At 47.6% G+C, this 20,674-nt stretch overlaps 1 protein-coding gene across 2 annotated transcripts in view; it reads right to left on the bottom strand.

Moving 5' to 3' along the window:
* TTC7B (tetratricopeptide repeat domain 7B) overlaps positions 1-20,674 on the bottom strand; it is a 248,850-nt gene that overhangs the window by 51,704 nt on the left and 176,472 nt on the right. The window contains exons 16-19 of one of the 2 annotated variants that reach the window (XM_080807351.1): positions 14,666-14,782; positions 7,629-7,726; positions 2,966-3,130; positions 566-616 (exon numbers count right to left, since the gene is read on the bottom strand). In XM_080807351.1, the coding sequence (XP_080663477.1) occupies positions 566-616; positions 2,966-3,130; positions 7,629-7,726; positions 14,666-14,782 (431 nt within the window). The remainder of the gene's footprint in view (positions 1-565; positions 617-2,965; positions 3,131-7,628; positions 7,727-14,665; positions 14,783-20,674) is intronic. The other variant, XM_080807352.1, reaches the window with a different exon arrangement.

The raw sequence follows: 20,674 nt of genomic DNA, 5'->3' as shown, positions 1-20,674 counted from the left end.
TTTATGAAGTCTGTTTCACCTTTTTTAAGGAAAATTAATTATTAGAATTGCTTTTCTAAACAGCAATAATGGTTGAACTGGAAAAAAATTACATGATTCAACTGGTTCCCTCTACCCCAAATTCACAGATGACCTGCACTTGGTGGGGGGGGGCGGGGGTGGCAGAGCATCTCACACTTCCGATCAGCACGGGGGTGGGGGGCGGGGGGGGGTTGTGTGTGGCCAATCCACTGGAGGCCTGACTCGGACATCTTTCCTGCACTGCCTCCTTCTGTAGTCCCTCCCAGAGAAGTACTGCCTCCCCAGTGCTTACACCCAGGCTGCAGGAGGTTGGGGCGGGGCGGTGAGGGGGCGGAGCGTGTCAGAGGGAGGTGGGGGGAACACATTAGCATCTCAGGAGAGAAGGGCCCCAGGTAGCAGAGTGGACAAGCAGGTGGCAGCCTCACACCCATGTCATCTCAGCATTCCCCACGATCCACAACTGCAACACACGTTCCACGGTGGAGGGAAGCGTGATTCTGGAGACCCTCAGAAAGGTTAATAGATAGATCGGTAAACTACTTACTAACTGAAAAAAGGGAGGGAAAACCATGAAAGTATACTTCTGGAGAGTTGCCTTGGAACAACAAATCAAATCAAAAATTAAAACCAAGAAATGAAACATTTGAAAAATCAAAATTAAGGCTAAAAAAGCAAATAGAGTTCTAATAACCTTCCAACTGTAAGTCTGGCTGTCTCAAATTAGATTTCAATTCAAGAGTGACACATGTTTTTCCACTAACAATGTTTTTTGTGTTTTGTTTTTTGAAACCAAAGAAAGGCCAACTGGGCATTCCCCTCTACATTTAAATGTTCACCCAGCACATGAAAGCTGACCGACCCATGTAATGTGTTTTGTTTCCAGGGCAGGAAATTCCAAAGGGAAGGGAAAAATAATCAAACAAGCGGTTTTCAGATCTTTCCACCATTAACCCTAATCACGATTCTAATAGTTTGTAGACTTGGGCTAGTTTTCACTCCTATGAAGTCAAAGGATTGGAGAGAGAAATTCAGAGAACTTCAGGCCTTGGATATCTGTCCTCAGGAAAGGAGCCAGGATTCAAATTCATTACACTTCTAATCAAGAAATTTTATATCTATCGGTAATGTGTAGTATGCGTCTCTAACTAAATGTGGTAGCTATGGGCAAGAAAAAGATTCTCGGGCACATCACCTGGGCACCTGTGAGGCACTCCCTAAGGGCAAGAGATGACTCATAGTTTCACAAAGAATAAACAATTGAACCCTGCTTGGGACACAGCACATTCAGCAGAAAGCCCAGTGGGTGCTCATCGCCCTAACAATTTACTAATTAATCGGGTATCAGGTGTCTCACCAGAGAGGATCTCAGTCTTCAAAGGTTTAAAGGAACGCTGAGCTCTCTGGGATGTGACAAGATAAACACTGGCGGGGGTAGAGGTAGGTGGGTTTGTTGTGCAACGGAAGTGGCCGGGCCACTAGGAATCTGTCACGCTGTTCTAGAACGGTAAGATCCCATTTGAAGACAGAAAACTGGGCAAAAGGCAACGTACGCAACACCTTTTCCGGAAAAGCAGAAGGTGGCAGTTGCCCGCGGGCACTGTATTAAAGGGAAAATGTCTATTTTAAGAAATGGATTAAAAACCACATAAGCAGTTTATAAACATTATCTTCGCCTTGCATTTCATAAAGCCAGGATTGCCATGAAAGCCCAGTTCAGAACACTTAACTGTGCAGTGAAGTAAAGCCAGAGCGTTTCTTGGTTTGGATGACTTATTTTAGATGATAGCATCATTTCTGCCCCAACTTTGCGTGTGTGTGTGAGTCTAACATGGCAGGGTAGCCACCAGAAAGATGAGCCCATTAGAGAAAGTAGTTCTTTTTGGCAGCAGCTCCCTTCAGGAGCTTTTGTTCAGCATATAACTGAGCATTTGGGACAGAGATGAGCCCTTGTTAATCGTGGATACAGAGATTAAATTTTCTGGCAATACTGCAGGAAAAGCGAACATAGAATAAATGAGTGAAAGAAGGCAGGCTTGGGCCCTCCTGTTGAGACCTACATTTAGGTCCCATTTAAGGACCTGATCAACCAGTGTTTCATTTTAATACAGGAATCTGTTTGTTTGTTTGTTAAATGGACAGCTCCCCGAACACCGTAAAACAGACTTTCAAATTTTTGTATTATTTAAAGGCAGGATTAGATTAAAACACTGTCCAATTTCTCTGCCTAGTGTCATAGGTTTTCCCACAAATCCTACATTTTCCTTCCTTGCAAATGGAGAACAATTTAGAGCATGTTTCTCAAGACGTAGGTAGTACCTGACCCGTTGGCCCGGGAATCCTCAGTGGGTTCTCTGTAAATCCACATGCCTGGGCTCCAGCTCAGGCTACTGAATCATAAACTCTATGGGTGGGGCTCAGGGGATCTGCAGTTTTCAAAGCCTTTTGTGTGATTTTAATGCACAGTCAAGTTTGAGAACCACAAATTTAAAGGGCTCATGACCATTATCTTTATGATATCACCTTGATCACGGTATGCTTGTTGAATTAATTTGTAAGTAGAAAAATCAGAAATTCATAGAAATAAATTATGTGCAAAATGTTCTAATTAGCCTTTTTTAAAAAATGGGATTTTTATGCATGTATATTAACTCCAGGAAAGCCTACAAGTATGCCGAGAACCAGAAGCATTGTCTAGAAAAGCTTCTATTTATCCTGCTCAAAACAGGTCTCTTTCACTTTTCAAAAAAGAGGTTGGAACTTGGGCACCAATGTCTCCTTCTGCCCCACACAGCTTTGGAATTTTCAAACTGGCAAGATTTTCCTCTCCGATAAATTTGATGGAGTTTCCTATCCAGCTTATCAGTTAGGAAGATTATCAGAAAATGAAACATCAGGCAAATGAAGCAGGTCTAACAAGAAAGGAAAAACCATAAACCATGTTTACACAGAGAGGGTTCCTGGTGGGGACTTGGGTCATTGAATGAATGAGCCGCAGGGGGCCACACAAAGATGTCAGGTTTAGGATGAGAACGAAGATGAGGAGACACAAACAGGTGGAGAGGAGATTCGGTTCTTGAAAGAGAAGAGGAGGAGGAGGAGGTATCTGACACTAAAAAAGTGAAAGAGAGAAAAAAAAAGGATAAAGGCAAAAAAAAAAAAGCTTTAGAGACACAAAGGAAAAAATAAACTAGCTTTTAATATACTCACATAAGCTGCAAAGAAAATGAGGTCATGTAATACACAATCATTCCTCTACTGGACAATAGAATACAAGTGTTTTTCGAAGAAAACAAATTTGTTGTTTTTTTCCACTGGTTATTTAATTGTTCTGCAACAACACCACGGAATAAAAATAACTCAGATTTACCTGGGCACAGACTCGGCAGCATGATCCGCTGAAAATAATACATCTTTAACCTACAATATCCAGGATATTCTAGAGGAGACCACTTTTCAGTTGGAAAGGTACAGACCTCGGCTATTTCTAGATTTAATTTTTATGAGAAGCACTTATATAAAGTTTACTTGAAAGTGAAGGTTTTCCTAGGTAGAGATACTGAGGTATAACCATAGGTCATAGTCCCAGCATCGTGACAATGGAGGGCTAAGCTTTCTAAGCTGGCCTGTAGTCGGGTGCACAGGCTGGGCACTTTGGAAAGAAGCTGTCACCACCACCTTCATGCCTCGCCACTGGAGACATATCCATTAACAGGGAGACAACCACGGCTCCAGTGAAAAATTGTCCCAGACACAATGGACCAAACTTTCACGGTAAGAGAATAATTTTGCTTTGGTGAGGTGTCTGGTAATATCTACCAATGATTAGAGATAAACCGCCTTACTCCACATCCTGTTTTGAAGGCAAAAGGAAGAAAAAAACATTTTTTCTCATCCTCTATTTAAGGAACTACCAACTTATTCCTAAGAAAAGACAATGATTCATAGCTTCAACGCTAAGACTGTCACTCTATCTGATTCCTCTTTTTTCCAAGGCTGGGACCTATTAGAGGTGGGGGAAGGGGAGCCAGAGGTGACCACGGAAGGGAAATCATGTTGTTTTGGGGCTTTTTCAATTTGCCACATCCACTTAATGAAATCATACCTACTCCATTAGCCACGGTGGACTGGGCAAGTCCCAAGCTTCTAGTTCCCCTTATGGTATTCCATAGATGTTCAAATGGGCAATTTCAGAGGTAGAAAACCACCCCTAGTTAATTAGCCACTTCCCAAATCAATAATGCTAAGCCTGCATCTTAAAATGATCCAGATGTATAATAATGGCACTGTGCTTCTAGTTTTTAAGAGTTCTTATCCTTTAACATTTATACTGAAATTTCAGTATATGAAATATGATGTCTGGGATTTGCCTTAAAATACTCTATAAAAACTAAGTGTGGGACAGGAGAGATGATGGAAAAGGAATACTAATCATTGAAAGCTGGTGGTAGGTACATGGGGATTCATTATATTGGTGCCTCTGTTGCGATATATTTGAACATTTTCCACAACAGAAAATTAAAAACACAAAAACAAAAAGGAAATACATTTTAGTTCTGGAACACAAAAACAAGGGACCCAAGAGGGCCTGTGGCTTCACAAAGGACTCTCTATCTGCACCCTGGGTGACGGAGAATGGACAGGGTCACGGTGGTGGAGGTTCACCATGGCCTTGGCCACGTCCTTGTGGATGCCAGCACTGTGTGGCTTCGCTTGTGTCAGATGCCCAGGCCCTTTAAATTAGGGAATTCAGGAAAGGAGAGAAGCACCAGGTGGGGCACGGACCAATACTATCAGCGAGCTGTCCCCTGCTAGGGCTGGGTCCTTTCACACCACAGCCGACCTCGATCACTTTGTTTTGATTTGGGACCATTTCTGCCTTGGATAAGTTCCTTTTCTCTTTTCCTCGATAGCCCAGTTGCTTCCCTAAATGAGCAGTGCTATTCAAAACAGGCCAGCCTCCTCCCTCACGTGCACTGAAGACCGTGGCAAAGAGGAGGAAGATGTGATGGAGAAGCCTGGAGTGTGAAGCCTGCGTCACGGAACACCACGTTACCGTAAAGGACGTGGACGTTCTCTGCAGGTGGCTATGGAAGGGTCTTCCGGACGTGCTGAACTGAAAAGTGCCAGGTGCTCGATGGCATAGCTACACAGCATTATGCTAATTTTGACGTAGGGGAACATGGGAAATTTTATCTATGATTGTTTGCTTGAAGAAAACACTGGAGGGGCAACCACAACGTTAATAAAAATGGTTACCTTCAGGAAAAAACAAGAAGGAGGTGCAGGGATGGGAGCAAAACTTCTCTACGGCACCTTGTGAATCAGAACTTAGACTCTGCGGGATGTTCCCAACTCAGGCCATCCACAGAGGCGTACGAGTGAGAGTGTGCTGGCCCTCTGCTGCCCGCCCCACCCCGGGCTGAACTACAGGAAACTGGGCTCTAGGAATCAAGAGGGAGGCACGCTTTCTGTTTTTAGATGCGTCCTCCTCATTTTTGTCTCTTTGATTTCAATCGTCATTTCAGAATGTTCTACCCTCATTTACAACCAGTTGGCATTGATAAGCCCTCCTAATGTGGCCTTCCCCATTTCTGATTCCCTGGCCTCCTGGGTAAGTAGGTAGTGGTGTGTAAACCAATAATTGGGGGTTCTGAGGGCAGGACCGGTGAAAGACGATTCCTACAGGAATCGTCTTGCAGGGATCCTACAACAACAGTAAAATGGCCAGTGGCCAGGCCTGGAGGCGGTGCTGTGGTCCTGTTGTTCTAGGGCATCTGTGACAGCGCCCGACTCCAACTCCCTGGGCTCCCAGCGGGAGGGACGGAGCAGAGACCCCAACCCCACTAGGGACCAGGGTGCGGCAATGCCCTCACTGCGCCCCGCGCTGTACACACCTCACCTGGACCCTCCTGCATCTCAGAAGGTCTAACCTGCCCGGGGACACTCCTGAAGTCTCCAGGGGAAATGTCCCACGGGGCAAAGGGGAAAACAAATAACAAGGGCCTTGATTCTGTTCTGCCACAATCTGTATTCAATGAGATGTGGCATTCAAATCTTGGGAATGCAGGGGAAATTAAGGTCCAGGCCAGCTGGAAGGAAAGGGGTCTGAATTTAGTAGGACTGTCCTCATGGGATCCTGAGGAGGGGGCAGAAGGGGGGAGACAGCCCCGGGAAGACGCGGCAGCTGTTCTGAATCAGCCAAAATTGCTGCTGGTGCCTTAGTGAGCTTCACCTCCTTCTCCCTCTGACCGTGTCCCAGCCTCACCCCGCAGTGGCTAGAGCCTATGGCCCTGTCCTCCCTTTCCAGCAACGAGGAGGTTCCATCACGTCTCTAGGAGGACTGCTGTGCTATGCAAAGTCAGAGGCTCCCCCACCAGGACTGCTGGTCCATGGAGGACCGGCGGCTGGGATTGTAGGGGGCAGGTCACTGCAGGGGCTGAGTTTCTTTGTGGCTTTGTCAGTCTGCATTTTGAGCAGTGGCCTCCAGCCCTGTTCATCTGCACTGATCTGCAATTTGTGGCATCCAAGACCCAACACTCTCTTGAGCTGGGAGCCCCGGGGCCCTGGGATCAGACTTCTCAAGCTGACCTTAACTTTGGTCAAAGGGAGCCTAGCAAAGGAATGAAGTCTGCAGGCAGCTGTGGGCATGGGCTCGGCGAGGAGCACAGCTGGCTTCTAGAGGTGGTCTCTCTCCCATCCTGCCAGGGCCAAGATTTTTCAGGAGATGGCTGCGCATACCCGTGGGCTGCTCTCTGGCTTTCTCTGGAAGGACTTGGGCAGGGGCTGGGAACTGTCACAAGGTCAGGAGAGGGACCTGGCAGCTCCCTTCATGAAACCAGCCAGAAAAGAGGCGGCACACCCGGATGGAGAGCAAGCCTTACACAGGCCCTCTTGGGGTGGGGGGGTGGGGGGGGCGGTGCTAAAGAAGCAACAGCACCAGCTTTCAAATCATGCTCTTGAACTACCTTTGAGGCCTGAAGCAGAGGGGAACTTCTTTCCAAATAGCCACTGAACAGTCGGTAGAACTATTAGAATTACTTGTTTGGAGTTTTGAAAATGACAGAGGCGTATTGACTCCTCTGTACTTAGGCAAATGTGGAAACGCAAATGACAAGGTTGTACACATTTGCTCAGGGGACAGGAGAATCAGAAGCTCAGGACCCACCTGTGTCCCTAAAGGGCCTTTTTGCTGGGGGCGGGGTGGGGGGGGAGGGATGTTTCTATGTTCAACTGATTAAAAATCAAAACCTGATTTCAGCAAGATCTGAAACTTAAAGAGAGAGGGAGAAACCGAAAAGCAGAGGGGAAGCTTCATGGGGATGTGAAAAGTCTAATTTTAGTCTTGAATTTGAGACTCTGAGAGCATGGAGTAAAATAGAAAGATCTCAAAGAACTGTGCCAGCCAGGCACCAGCGTGTCCCCCACTGTGAACACACACTTGGAAAGACACTGGAGAAAACGTGCCTCGACTGAGTTTAACCTCTTAGCGTGAGGAGCATTTCCGAGCCCCGGCCCTGGCAGTCTTTGTCCCACGCCACTCGCCACTCGGGGCCAGGCCCCACGCGCTCGCGGACACCGCTCTGTCCCCTCTGGTCTGTTATTCTCACCTGTCTCGGGATCGCTGAAGTCTGGCAAAGTAATTGTGTTAAGCTGTCGTCTGTCAGCAATGGTTCTATCTAAGAGGCTGCTCCCACGTCCAGAATCACTGCAAAACACAGCTGCAGAGGTCAGTCATGGGAAAGGGGGCAGAGGGAGAGACACAGAATCAACCATCGCCGACCCCTGATGTGCAGTAACAACTTTTGTGCGCTTGGGACGCTCCTTAGCCCCTCTTCGTTGCCTACCAGGCATCCTGTGTCCTGGCTCGGCCGGGACTGGGATCCCTTTCCATGTTCACCGTCACAAACACGCTTAAACCACACCCACAGACCCTTGCTAATTTTAGCCTCTTTGGTGTCATTATAAGATACAAAACTGAAAACCTGAAGCCAGGTTCTCCGTCCACCCTCGAATGGAGAACTGACTGGCCTTCCGTGTAGGAAGTCTTGGAACTCATCAAGCCCATAAACACACCGCCCTTGAATTGTCTTACACATCAACGGTCTACAGCTGAGCCCTCCCTGCCCAGGGAAGACACCCAGGGCATTTCTAGAAGACCCTTATGCCAAGGCCTCTCCCCAGACCAAATGCATCAGTATTTCTGGCGAGGTCGCCGTTTTTCTGAGCTCCCCAGATGGCTCCAATGTGTAGCTAGATTTGAGAACCCCTGGCTCCTACTTTTCAAAGGGCAATCACAGCCATGGCCTCCGTTGTGTCCCTATCTAATAGTCACGAGATCACATAGGGAGCTGCTGGTCACTGGAGGAGCTAGGGATGCACCACCCCACACCCGCATCTGGCTTGTCCAGTGGTGGGAAGCCGGAGAATGCTGGGCCTTGCGAACACACAGCACATACAGCAGGCTTCGGGCACCAGCTCCCAGGCTGGCAGCTTCCTGCCCTGAATCCCCCCTCCCCAGCCCCACTACAGAGCAGGCTTGGCACCATTTGTTTGGGGAGTCACATGGGAGACCACCGTGGGCCCCAGTGGAATGAAACACAGGGGACCTTCGCTCCTACAGACTCTGGTATTGTTTTGTTCTAAGAAGCTTGCAAGCAAAAACAGTTGCATTCTTCTTTTTTCTTCTATCATGATATTCCATCCAAGAAGCTCTGAAAAGCAGCACATCTGTCTCATGAGGTTTGGGTCTATAATGCTTTTCTTTGAAGCTGTTTTGTTTTGTCAATTGGGGGTCTCTAGGCATGGTATTTTTTTTGTTAAGAAGTTCAAATTCTATAATAAAGGGACACAATTTCCTTCCTGTATGCAGCTGTTGCTAAAAGCGGTACAAACAAGATTTGGTATGAAACTTAATATGGTTCACAGGCTGTAATTTCCACGTCCAGTGATGTAGTTAGAGAAATCCACAGGAAACAGACGGAAACTTGCTTCAGTACAGACTATCTGCCAGCCTATACTTATTACATCTTTGGATACACAGTTTTGGGAAACCGTCCTATTAATTATTTCCACAACTGCGAAACAGTAACTGTCTCTGAGCAGAAGACAACATAAAAGTAGCTGCAAATGTTCATGAATCACATTACTGACTGAATATTTCTCACACTGGTCTGTTCATGTATGTATTTTTATTATAATTATTGGAAAAATATTACCAAGAGTTATGATCCGAATACTCTAACGGCTCCCCACCTCAGAGATTTTCAGAAGATGTCATCTCAAAATATAGTGATTTTTTGCATCGCCTTGGGGATTCTAGGGCACACGGTAAGGTGCTAGGCATTGTAGAAAAAGGATTTACCTGGGTTTTTGATGGGTTTGCTTTGGCCATAACCCTCCAGGCTTTCCCATCTCACCAAGTCTCATTGCCCAGGATTAGCGGTCACGTGTTCTGCTGGGTCCTGGAAGTTGGCCAGGGCTCTGGGATCTTATCTTCTGTCTGTCCCTCACAAGTAGGTCACTCCGGTCCTACTCTCCCTGTGCCTCAGTGTCTTCCCTGTCAGATGAAGGTAAGGATTGTTTTCCCACACACAGCGGTGTGAGGCTGAACTGAGGTCATATGGACAGAACATTCAGAAGATGTTGTCGTACATCCATATACCTACAAACACATATACCTACAAACACGCAACCAAGGTGAATGTGGCTGGCTGATTTCCGAAGACCACTTATTCCCAGCCCTCTAGTGCAATGGTAGGTGTGGGGAAGCTGAGTTAAGGGCCTCCTGCTCTGAATGTTAGAAACCGCTGCTAAAACCCAAATCTCAATTTGTGAGCCTTCCCCACTGTTGTAATGACTACTTCCCCTCCACCAGCTGAGAAACTGTCTGCAGAGTCCTTGGTTCTTCTTCAAAGTTCCTTTTGAAAACAGTGCACAAGCAACAATTCACTATTCAAAATGGAGATGCTCCTGTATCCACTCTGAATGCTGTGACTGATTGAGAATTTTGCTTTGAGCAATTTTTAGTTCAAAGTTTATAGGATGTGGAGTATTAACCAATCAAGATTTGCCTTTGTGATGACCCCTAGGATATGGAGGAAGAGGCAAAGGGAGGCCCTGGCCACCCCTTGAGTCTCCTTACCTCTCTCGCTCTGGCCAGTCTTGCTCACGAAAGCCTTCCTCTCTCCCTGTGGGACCCTGCTTGAGCCCTGGCATGGACCACCCACTTCCGCCTCAATACCCAGTGACCTCCCCTCTTCTGTGCCTGGCCCAGAGGCTGCCAGGAGCGCCTCTGAAGGAGGACGGCAGGAAGGGAAGGAAAACCGTTCCCAGTCAGTGGTGCTAAGGTTTAGGGGGAGGGCACTGGCAGGAGCCCCAAATCCATGGTATGTAAGCTGTACATATTCCCACAGGTAGACTGGCGCATGCAGGGGACTTCTGTTCGCCGTCAGGATTGAACACTCAGAGTACAGTCCTGTGGCGGTCCTGTAAAGTTATACTGGAAACTGGAAGCTTCTCTTGGAAATCCTCCACCTTCCACAGCCCGCAAAGGCTGTTAAACACAAGAGGCAAGCTGGTGGTGGGCTTGGGGTGAGGGCCTGGGGGTCTCTGTGGCAACCTGGCCTCCTACCCACTTCTGAACTAGCGCCTGGCAAGCATTTACTGGATGGAAGAGAGAGGCCTGGGATGGGAGGCCAGAGCGGGGCAGGTGGGAGAGGAGGATGTGCCTATTTTTCTCCAGGGCCCTCATGGCTGAGTAACAAGAGTCCAGGCAAGGTCCCAAGACCCCTGACCCTCAATTCTCATCAGTAAAATGGGTTGTGAAAGAACGTGACTTTGCCTGCTTATGGGGCCGCTTGGAAGATGGAAGGGGGGCATGCTTTGTAAAAAGAAAATCTTCCCAAAACACGGGTGACTATTCGGTACCAGATGGGGGTTTCCAGCTTCCAACTGAAGTTAAGAGTAAAGAAAGCATCTTTTTTTTTTTTTTTTTTTTTTTTTTTTACAAATAAAAACTTAAAGTGCTCTGTAAGTAAGTGATTGAGATAGGACTGGGGACGAAAACATTGTCTTCCGATCACATGGCTCCGCGATAGAGATGGTCCACGTGGCTGGGGCGAGGGGGATGGGAAAGAAGTGGGGAACAACAGAAAACAAAAATAAAGGGAAAGAAGTTGGTAGCTGACTGGGAGAGGCGGTGTGCGTGGTGCCTCTGATGTCAGCGCAGACCTGGGCCTGAATCCGAGGTCTAGTGCTTATTTAATCGGGAAAATTTAGGCAAGGTATTGGCCTTGTTTATTGTCTATAAAATGGAAAGAAGAGTTGCGGTCTCGAGAGGCTGATCTAGGGACTGGAGATAAGGCCCACATGGATGGCCCAGGGAAGGGTGCTGCCATCCCCAGCTGAAACACTGACTGTCCGTTCTGGGAGGCTGCCGGAACCTTCCAGTGAGGCCCTGGTCCCCAGTCATGCTGTTCTGAGCAGCTGAGCCAATGGGCACGAGAACTGAAGGGACTGGCTCTTTTACTGAGAGAGAGGAGACGAAACACGAGACAGCTTTCTCTCCTAAAGGCAAGTCAAACTGCAGACCCAGCAAATAAATCCAGGCTTCTGAAATGACACACACCTTGCCAAGTGTACACTCGAGAGAATGCCACCCACCATTCTGCTCGCAGCAAGAGCTGCATTCCCAGCCTGCAGGTGGATCGCTCTCTGCGAGTCGTCTGAGGCTCGGTTCAGTGACTAGCTCAGTGTGATCTTCCTTCAAGCAAAACTAAAGAGGGAACGAGTTGTAGGGGACACGAAAGCTCGGTCTCTTCTCTACATGACCCGTTACTGCTCAGCTCTCCCCCTGTGCCTCATCATCTCACTGCAGTGGAGGCCTGTGCCAGCCCAGGGTGTAGCAGGGAGGGGCTGGGTGATTGGAGAGCCCTGGCAGGGGGAGCAGAAACCTACCAGGATGCTCTCTGCCCAGTTTTTATTGCATTTTTTTTTTTTTTTAAAAGCAGGGATGCTTCTCATGCACTTGTTCATGCGATTCTACTCTCTTCTAGAACCCTGCGTGACCTGATCATGAACTTGAGGCTGCTGGACCCAGAGTTGGCCTTATCTGGAGAATGAGGAAGTATGCCGTCCCTTGTCCAGAGGCAGCCTTCCCCTCTTTATGCTTCATTCTTCTGCAGAGTCTAACCTAACCATACTGGGGAGGATGTCTAGATTTATGCAATGGTAAGGCCTACAGGAGAAACATTTATTTATATCCCAGAGAAAACAAATAAAGTTAAAAAAAAAATAATCAGGAAGCTCCTTAATAAGGGGCTGCTCAATTACCACCCCTCTCCCCCTCCCTCAAGGCTTTGGGAGTCCCTGGAGGGAGCAGTTTCACAAACCGGTGATGGGTCCTCCCCCGCCCACCCCCACACCCCCTCCAGACTCTGTGCCTGGAGCCAGGGTTCTCTGGCCCTGCCGGATCCTTCAGGAAACGGAGGAAGCATGGACACAGCCCAGGCATTTGGTTAAGTATTTTTAAAAAGCTTTCCAATTCTGTTATTTTTTTCTCCTCACATCCAATATTCTTGGTTGCTAAGTGGGAGGAAATGTGGGGAGGTGGGAGAGGTGTGGAGAACGGAGGGAAAATTGGCAACATGAAGGCTGATGGGTTTATTTTCTCATTTTGAACAGGGTACGGGCAAAGGAATGCTCCAGGACGGAAGCAACCAGCCTGGGGAGGATCTCCTGTTAGCGGCGCTTCTGGCCAAGACTTCCCTAAATCCTGCTGCTTCGGAGAGGCTGGGAGTGGGGGGCTTTTTGGGAACATAACATGGGCATTTTCTATTTCTGCTTACAGCCTTAGAAAAGTAGAATTCTTTAAAAATTAAAATGATCTTTATTTTCAGAACAAATCCGCAAAAGGGAAGAGGCCAGTTTCAGGATTATCTTTTCACCGAGAGGAAGATGGAGCGTGGGGCCATCACGAGCCACGGGCTGAGCTACGAAGGGGATTCTTGGCTAATTCTTGCGACTCCAGCTTTGCAAGGGGCATGGGGCTGCCTGATGGGCCTGGGGCTGGACAGCATGAGCTCCCTCCCTTCCCACTGCACTGCCCACGAGGCCCGGCTGCGGTCACAACTCTGCTGAATGTTAGTTCACAAGGACCCGTCCCCTAACATGGAGGGCCCTGATTTTGAGTATTTTCTTTTAACTGCAGAAATAAAATCCCATGTGGAACCCCTCCTGCACTCAGCTGCTTCCCTAACGCCCACCCCACCTTTCTTCTCCCTGGGCCTGCGGCCTGCATAGCAAGGCCACTAGCCTGTTGCCTCCCCTGGGGGGACTGAAGGGGCAAGTGACATCCTTAGTTAGTACACATTTACGACTTGAGTTGAATATTTTTAGCCTCCCGACGTTTAAGAGCCTCCTGTGGGCTCTCCGTACATCTTGCTATGAGCTTAAAAAATGTTCCAAGTGTATGAGCTGTTGTCTGAATGCACTTGAATTATTGGTCCCTTTTCATTAAATGACTTCCTTCCAAGGGCAGGACACACTTAGTAATTAAATAGATGCCAGGAAAAACTGCCCAAGACTTGCAAATGGGCACAACAGGTTAGTGGGTGTCTTTCAGTGGTGACTTGGGAGTTGACTAGGGGGCCTTTCCCTGATTAATTGGCCTCAGTCAGGGGTGGGGGCGCCCTTGACTGACTCCAACTGATTAAGGTCATTTTACTGTTCTGCAGGCAAATCAGACAAAATTGATTTCCACCCTGTGAAAAGACAACCCCAAACCATATATTTCATTGTCCTATAAGAATACTGTTTTTGCATTTCTTTGCAAATTCATTTCAGTAACTCTTTTTTTAAAAAAATATATTTTATTTATTTATTTGACAGACAGAGATCACAAGTAGGCAGAGAGGCAGGCAGAGAGAGAGGGGAAAGCAGGCTCCCCGCCGAGCAGAGAGCCTGATGCGGGGCTCGATCCCAGGACCTGAGCTGAAGGCAGAAGCTTTAACCCACTTAGCCACCCAGGTGCCCCTAGTATATCTATCTTTCAAATTCTTCTCTGAATGAGTTTTAACATTTTACCGGTTCCTTCATTAGTTAATGAGGTAAATAAAACCTCTGATACACGCTCATTTTATATTTGTTTGTGTCATGATTTTAACGGTTTGAAAATTACACTTTATCTTGCCCATCATGGTGATCTCTACTTTCCTTGGTAGGACATGGTCTGTTGTCTCTGCAGGTCTTTTAAATACTACTCTAAGACCCCCTACATCTGAAGTATGTAATTGACTAGTCTATCCATAAATTACCAGAAAGATGCTAAGACTTGTCCACGAACTTAAATAAATGGCTGGTTGAGAGAAATCAGGTGGAGATCAGTTGGGCCTTGGGCCTCATGGGTCACGGTGGCAGCAAGAAGAAAAGCAAGCCACAGTCTGGGGGCTTCATCAGCCCCTGGGAGAAAAGCCCCTGAAAAATGGAGTATGTATGGCTCCACCGCAATTATCTGTTGCTCACGAGGACCTGGAGGTGCACAGGGGGGCAGGGGGCATGCCTGCCTTCCAAGTGCCCATCTGAGACGGCTCCGGGAGGTGGGGACCCATGCAAAAACCACGCAAAACAGGCCCCGCTGGCCTCTTACCTGGGATTGGTTAGGTTGTAGCAGGATTTCCATATTTGTAACATGTGCTTACAAGTGAGGAGCGCCTCATCTGGGCCCCGGCAGAGAGACTCCAACTTCACTTTGGAAAACAGTAGTCTGTGATGGGGAGACAGAGGGAGAAAACAACACAGCTCAAGCCAGAGAGTCCCCCACCAGGATCACCCACGTGGCCTGGCCTAGACCCGGAAGTGATGGCACTCATTCTAGAATGGGGTGGGCAAAGGCTTGATCCGAGGGAAGTGGCGGCAGCAAGGGCCAAGGGTTCCAGAACTCCTAGCTTGATATGTGGCCTTGTAGATTGAAGGCAAATGCAGGTGCAGCCAACGTGATGATTTGAGATCAACTTAAAAGCATCAGAGTGGCTAATTTTATTGAGAACGTGGGGATTTTATTAAGAGCCTACTTTTAAAAACAAAACCAATTTATTTGCAAAACTTCAAAAATTCATTAAAAGCAAATCTTGATTTATTTACAGATTTACATGGAAGACATGAGTCAGTTGATATAAATGATCTACAAATCCCTTTCCACAAAGATCCTCATCGTGTGATGGTGAACAAGTCTCGTAAGCATCGAAAAGGCACATAAAGAAGGGGGCGTCTGGCTCAGGCTCTCCCCTCAGATCGTCCCAGCCCTGCTACTGAAGGACTAGGACTTCACCAGCTCACTCCATAATCACCAACTCTCTTTTCCCTATTTTTATTACCACCAATGGCTCTACTCTCCGTCCAGACCTTCTGTGAGCTAAGCTTAGACCCTTCTCTCTTTCTCAGCCCCTTGGTTATCCCATTCCCAAATTCTACTTATGCCTTTCTGAAGACTTAAGCTCCCCTGGTCCCTGAGCTCATTAATACTACCCTTGTGAAGCCTCAGCATGAGCCCAGATACCTTCTGGTGGTCTGCCTATTCCCCTGAGTTGCCCAGCTCTAAGAAACCACCTTACGAAAATCTCTAAAAATCAGTTTCAGTCCCAGCTCAAGAGACTAGAGTGATTCCTTACTGTTTGTAACAATAAGTCAAAATTCCTTACTGAGTCCTCAAAGGCCCCCTGCCCACCAGCCATGCCTATCTCACCAACTCATTCTGTGCCATGCATCCCTCTTGACCCTGTACTCCTACCAGTATAATTGATTGGCCAAAGGCCAGGTTCTTTCCTAACTCTATGAATATACATGCTGTGTCCTCAGTTTTGATCTGTATGAACCTACTGTTTTCCTAAATTCTTCCTGAACTCTAAGCCCAGCTACAACCCATCCTCCTCAAATAATACCATGCTTACATCTCTGTCTACTCTACTCTCTATCACATTAGCTGGTGTTTGCTGTTATTGACAATACAGAGAAAAAAGAGATGCAGGAAGCTCCTGCCTATTAAAGACCTCCTCTGTGCCACTTCACAACACAACCAAGGTGTGTAAGGACCCTTCTTGGTGGGTGGTATTTATCTCTCTTCCATAATAGAATACCACTCCCTCACTTCCACAGTGCCTAGGATTGTGCTATAAGGCTGGGGGGGGGGGGCCTGAAATCCACATTTGCTCACTGACTTTCTCTACAAACCACAGAAGACTAAGAAATGCATATCCAGTGATTTAAGTTAGACATACAAGAGAATTCCTCAACCACACATGATGTAATGGTCTCATTAGAAGGCATTTTGGAGGAAATCTCTTTTTTCTCAGTGGGCGATGGAGAGAGGGTGGTCCTAATGCATCACCTCCCAAACTCTGGAATGGGTTCGTACCACCTACTCTCTCCAGATGGAACAGAGGACGCCCAAGGGGCTGCGGGTGGCTGGGAGGGCTCAGGGCTGCAGCCTCCTCAAGCCTGGGTCTGTGGACACCTGGGACGATGGCAACGGGCCAGGTGAGGGCAAGGATGCACCCCTGAGCCACAAGCAGGTAGGTGTAAAGGCTGAGGCCAGACGAGTGACCAGGGCTTGCCTTCTGCTCAAGAACATTTCAAGAAGTGCAAGTTCTCTGAGGGGTTTCTTAGGAGCCACGTGCCAGCTCCTGCTGATGTCTTCACCAGTCCAGAAAGTGGTAGGAGCCTTTTTGCATCACAATCTCCCACCAAACGTGGGTCAACTGGGAAATGTGTTGCAAAGGGAGGAGAAGCTGCCAAAGGGTCACTTTGCAGCATTTGGTAGAGACCTTTTCAGAGGCCAGAGACACTCCTGCCAAGCAATTTTGGCCAAGGGAGATCCACCTAGGACTGCGGTGATGTTCTCCGGGAGGCACAGCAAACTCTTCTGGCTTAGCCAAGCTTGGAGTTCACCTGCCTCAGGGAGGGGATGAGGTCATAGGGAAGGCTGCCCTATATGTGGTGGCTGTGTGGCTCTAACTGTCCAATCGTCCTCTAACTGTACCCCAAGTACAAAATGCCGGAGCTTGTCTCTAAACCTCAACTTGGGGGAACGGTTGCATGCAAGGCTTCTTGGCTGGAAAAAGAACTTCTAATTAACATGAAATAACAGCTTTCAAACACTTGACTCAGGATATGGAGTTGAAAAGGTGTGGGCTGAATTTCAGAGAACCAGACAGGAAGAACAATAGTAGAACTGCTGAACACAAATGATGGGAAAGGCACCTGGAAGTGAAGCAGGAGGAACAGCATGACAGAGAGACTGGCAGAGAGAACGAGCTGGAAAACATGGGCAGGGGAGCAAAAGCAAAGCCTGGCAGCTGCTGTCAGGTGCCTCCCAGACGATGGGCAGAATGCGGGGCCCCGACAAGCTGAACCCGGTTTTCTCTTAGATACACAAATAAGAGCAGGAGACAGAGGCACCGCCTCTGGGACACTGCTCCTCCTCATCATGTCCCCAAACTTCAGCGTGGCTATATGGACAGAGACCGTCCTGAACACAGGACAAGCGATGCTCGTCATTGTATTTGCTGAACCCTGCGCACACATTTCAAGACTGTTCGAAAACATCGGGCTGGGCATATGCCACATTAGCACAGAAATGAAGAGAACACAAACAGTGATTGGCACTGGTGGTTGGCTGCAGTTGATGTCCAAAGATATCAGAGATTCAACCTACTGAGGAAACCCAGAGGACAAAACTAGAAGTCATGAAAAAGGGGGCGCCTGGGTGGCTCAGTCGGTGAAGCAACTGCCTTCGGCTCAGGTCCTGATCCCAGGGTCCTGGGATGAGCCCCGCGTCAGACTCCCTGCTCTGTGGGGAGCCTGCTTCTCCCTCTCCCTCTGCCCCTCCCTGCCATTCCTGCTCTCCCTCAAATAAATAAATACAATCTTAAAAAAGAAAAGAAAGAAGTCATGAAAAAGCCTGGGACAAACCAGCATCGTTGACATTCCTGCATGTGGAATGAGCAGGCGGAAGGGACCGCAGGCTGAAACCGTCTATGGGCCACAGCAGCCGAGTCCGACCATGAATTAAGTAAGGTGTTTCTCTTGGTAAGAAGTCATGTGCTGGGAAAGTGGTCTACTCCTACTCCCTATATCTGGCTCAAAGTTCATCAACCTAATTACAACAGTTTTGGTTCAGAGACTCACTGAAACTTACAGGATATTAATGAAGACTAGAAGAAGCCTGCTGATGGATGAATCTGACTATGTTACCAATAGCCCAAATCTAGCATCTCACACAATGCTGTTCCTGATCTGGCTCCTGCCCAAATGCTTAGCCTCAGTCTGCTTACTGTCCATCGTGTACATCTCCCACTCTAGCCATGATTGGCTTCTTCCATGTCATTCTCCCTCATGACCCCGGGCCTTTGCACATGCTATTATTCTTTCTGTCTGGAATACCCTTTCCATCCATCTCTGTTTTTCAGGCATCTACTCACCTTCCAGGTCAAACAGCTCTTTACCTCCATCCCCCCACCTCAGTAAAGCCAGCCTTAGGTACTAGAAGCTAAAGCTCCCAAATGGAAATGCAATTCCAGAAAATACGAAAATACGAGACCTCTCAACCCTGGAATAATAAGTGACAAGCCAGGAAACTTCTGCTTTCAAGACAAGCAAATTAAGAACAATAGCTGCTGCCAGACACTTGAAATATTTAACTGCCGATTTTTACACCAACCCTGCAGGTTAGATCTAGAGTAATTTGCCTGAGTTCACAATGCCAGTCACTGGTAGACCAGAACTATGAACCCAGATCCACTGAACAAGAAACAAGGAAGAGTGACTTAAAATATTCTAACCGCACTCCTCATGTTAAATAGACAGCATTTTCTAATCCATTGCCAAATACGTAAGACCCTATGATAATGCAAAGACCTGTGTTACTGTGTGAATTTAAAGTAGGAATAAAATATAGTCCCTTGCCCTCAAACAACTTAGAGTCCAAGCAGAAGAAAAGACCTGGCCACGAACATGAGGCAGGATTCCCGGTTTAGGGACAGATTATGGCCCTGGAACTTGAGCGCGGCCACAGGAAGATGGGGCTATGCTTCTGGGGGACTGTTCCTAGGATATATCACGTGAGCTTCTTCAAAAAATAATCGCATTGGCCTGAGTTTTTTGTGACTTGCCTCTCTCACTCCAAAGTTCAGTGCATGTAAAATTCTAGTCATTTGAAGGACTCAGTTAATCAAGGTTTTACTTTCATTAAACCCAAGGGAAATAATATTTTACCCTATTTTTGGAATTTCTTACGACTCCCAAGATACTTGTTGAAAGAACAGCTGCGTTCGGCTTGGTGTAGAATTTAGAAAGAAGATACACCCCCCCGGCAAAGCTCTGGGGTGTGTGGCATTGTGACTTATCCTCAGGCACCTCAGGGAACATATCAAAGTGGCTTTTTATCAGGACCTGGTTTGATGTCTGACGATCTTCCTCAGGAAGACTTTCCTGACTCCCTGGAAACTGCCCCCAATGACTTGACCCTCATGTCCAGAGGAATAGTCTGGTTTAGTTTCATCCTGCTGGACCCCAGAGCCACTCTGTGAGCTCAATGTAGACCCTCACATCTTCCCACTGAGCTCAAGGTGCTGCATCTACCTCCCAGAAGTCCTCCCCCCAGGGCCCCTCGCAACTGTGACAACCCCACCGTCTGACATCTTCCGTGACCCCCAGCCTTGGGCAGAAAGCTATTTTCTTCCTCACCTCATATCTATAAAATGTCTTTTATAAAAATCCTGTATTTGTACCGTTGAGCACCTATATGTCAATGTACCTGAGAATGAATTCAAATCTGTTCAACCTTTTGTTGATCATTTTATTTTTTATTTATTTATTTTTAAAGCTTTTTTAATTCGAGACAGAGATAGAGAGAGAGAGAGAGATTGAGAGAGAGAAAGTGAGAGAGAGAGGGCATGAGCCAGGGGAGAGGGAGAGGCAGACTTCCCTCTGAGCTGGGAGCCTGACACGGGGCTTGATCCCAGGACCCTGGGATCATGACCTGAGCTGAAGGCAGACGTTTAACCGACTGAACCACCTAGGCACCTTGTCAATCATTTTAAAAGTGCCTGTTATGCCCTTGAGGCTACAAAGGTGAATCAGACATGGTATCTTCCCTCATGGTCGAGTGTTCTGTACACATGATATGTGATATCATCACAAATCATCACATATCATGTGTACAGAATGGATATATGGACAAAATTCTACAGCAGTACAAAAGGAAGGAGACTCTGCCTGGGGGTCATGGAAGACCGCAGAGAAGACCTCATGGGGTGGGGGGTGCTGGGGAGGGGCCTTTCAGGCGGGCAGATGGACAACATCTCCAGCATCGTCAAGGAGGTGTGAGCATCCACAATATGCCTGGGAGTGGTGCTGGGATCTGGGATATAAGACTGGGGCCTGAGATAATGGTAAAAGGGCCAGCCAGCCTGCCTTCCCATTCCTCCCTCCCTCTGTCCCTTCCTTCCTTCCTTTTATTTGTTCTTTTTTTGCCAGAGAGGGAGGTGGGGAGAGGCAGAGGGAGGGGAAGAAAGAGGGCATTTTAAGCAGGCCCCATGCCAGACACCAGGCTCGATCTCATAACTCTGAGATCATGACCTGAGCCAAAATCAAGAGTCAG

This window comes from Martes martes (genome assembly GCF_963455335.1).
Source record: "Martes martes genome assembly, chromosome: 7".
In the NCBI taxonomy this organism is placed as follows: Eukaryota; Metazoa; Chordata; class Mammalia; order Carnivora; family Mustelidae; genus Martes; species Martes martes.
The sequence above is the reverse complement of the archived record's forward strand: the minus strand, read 5'-3'. Positions and strand labels throughout refer to the sequence as shown.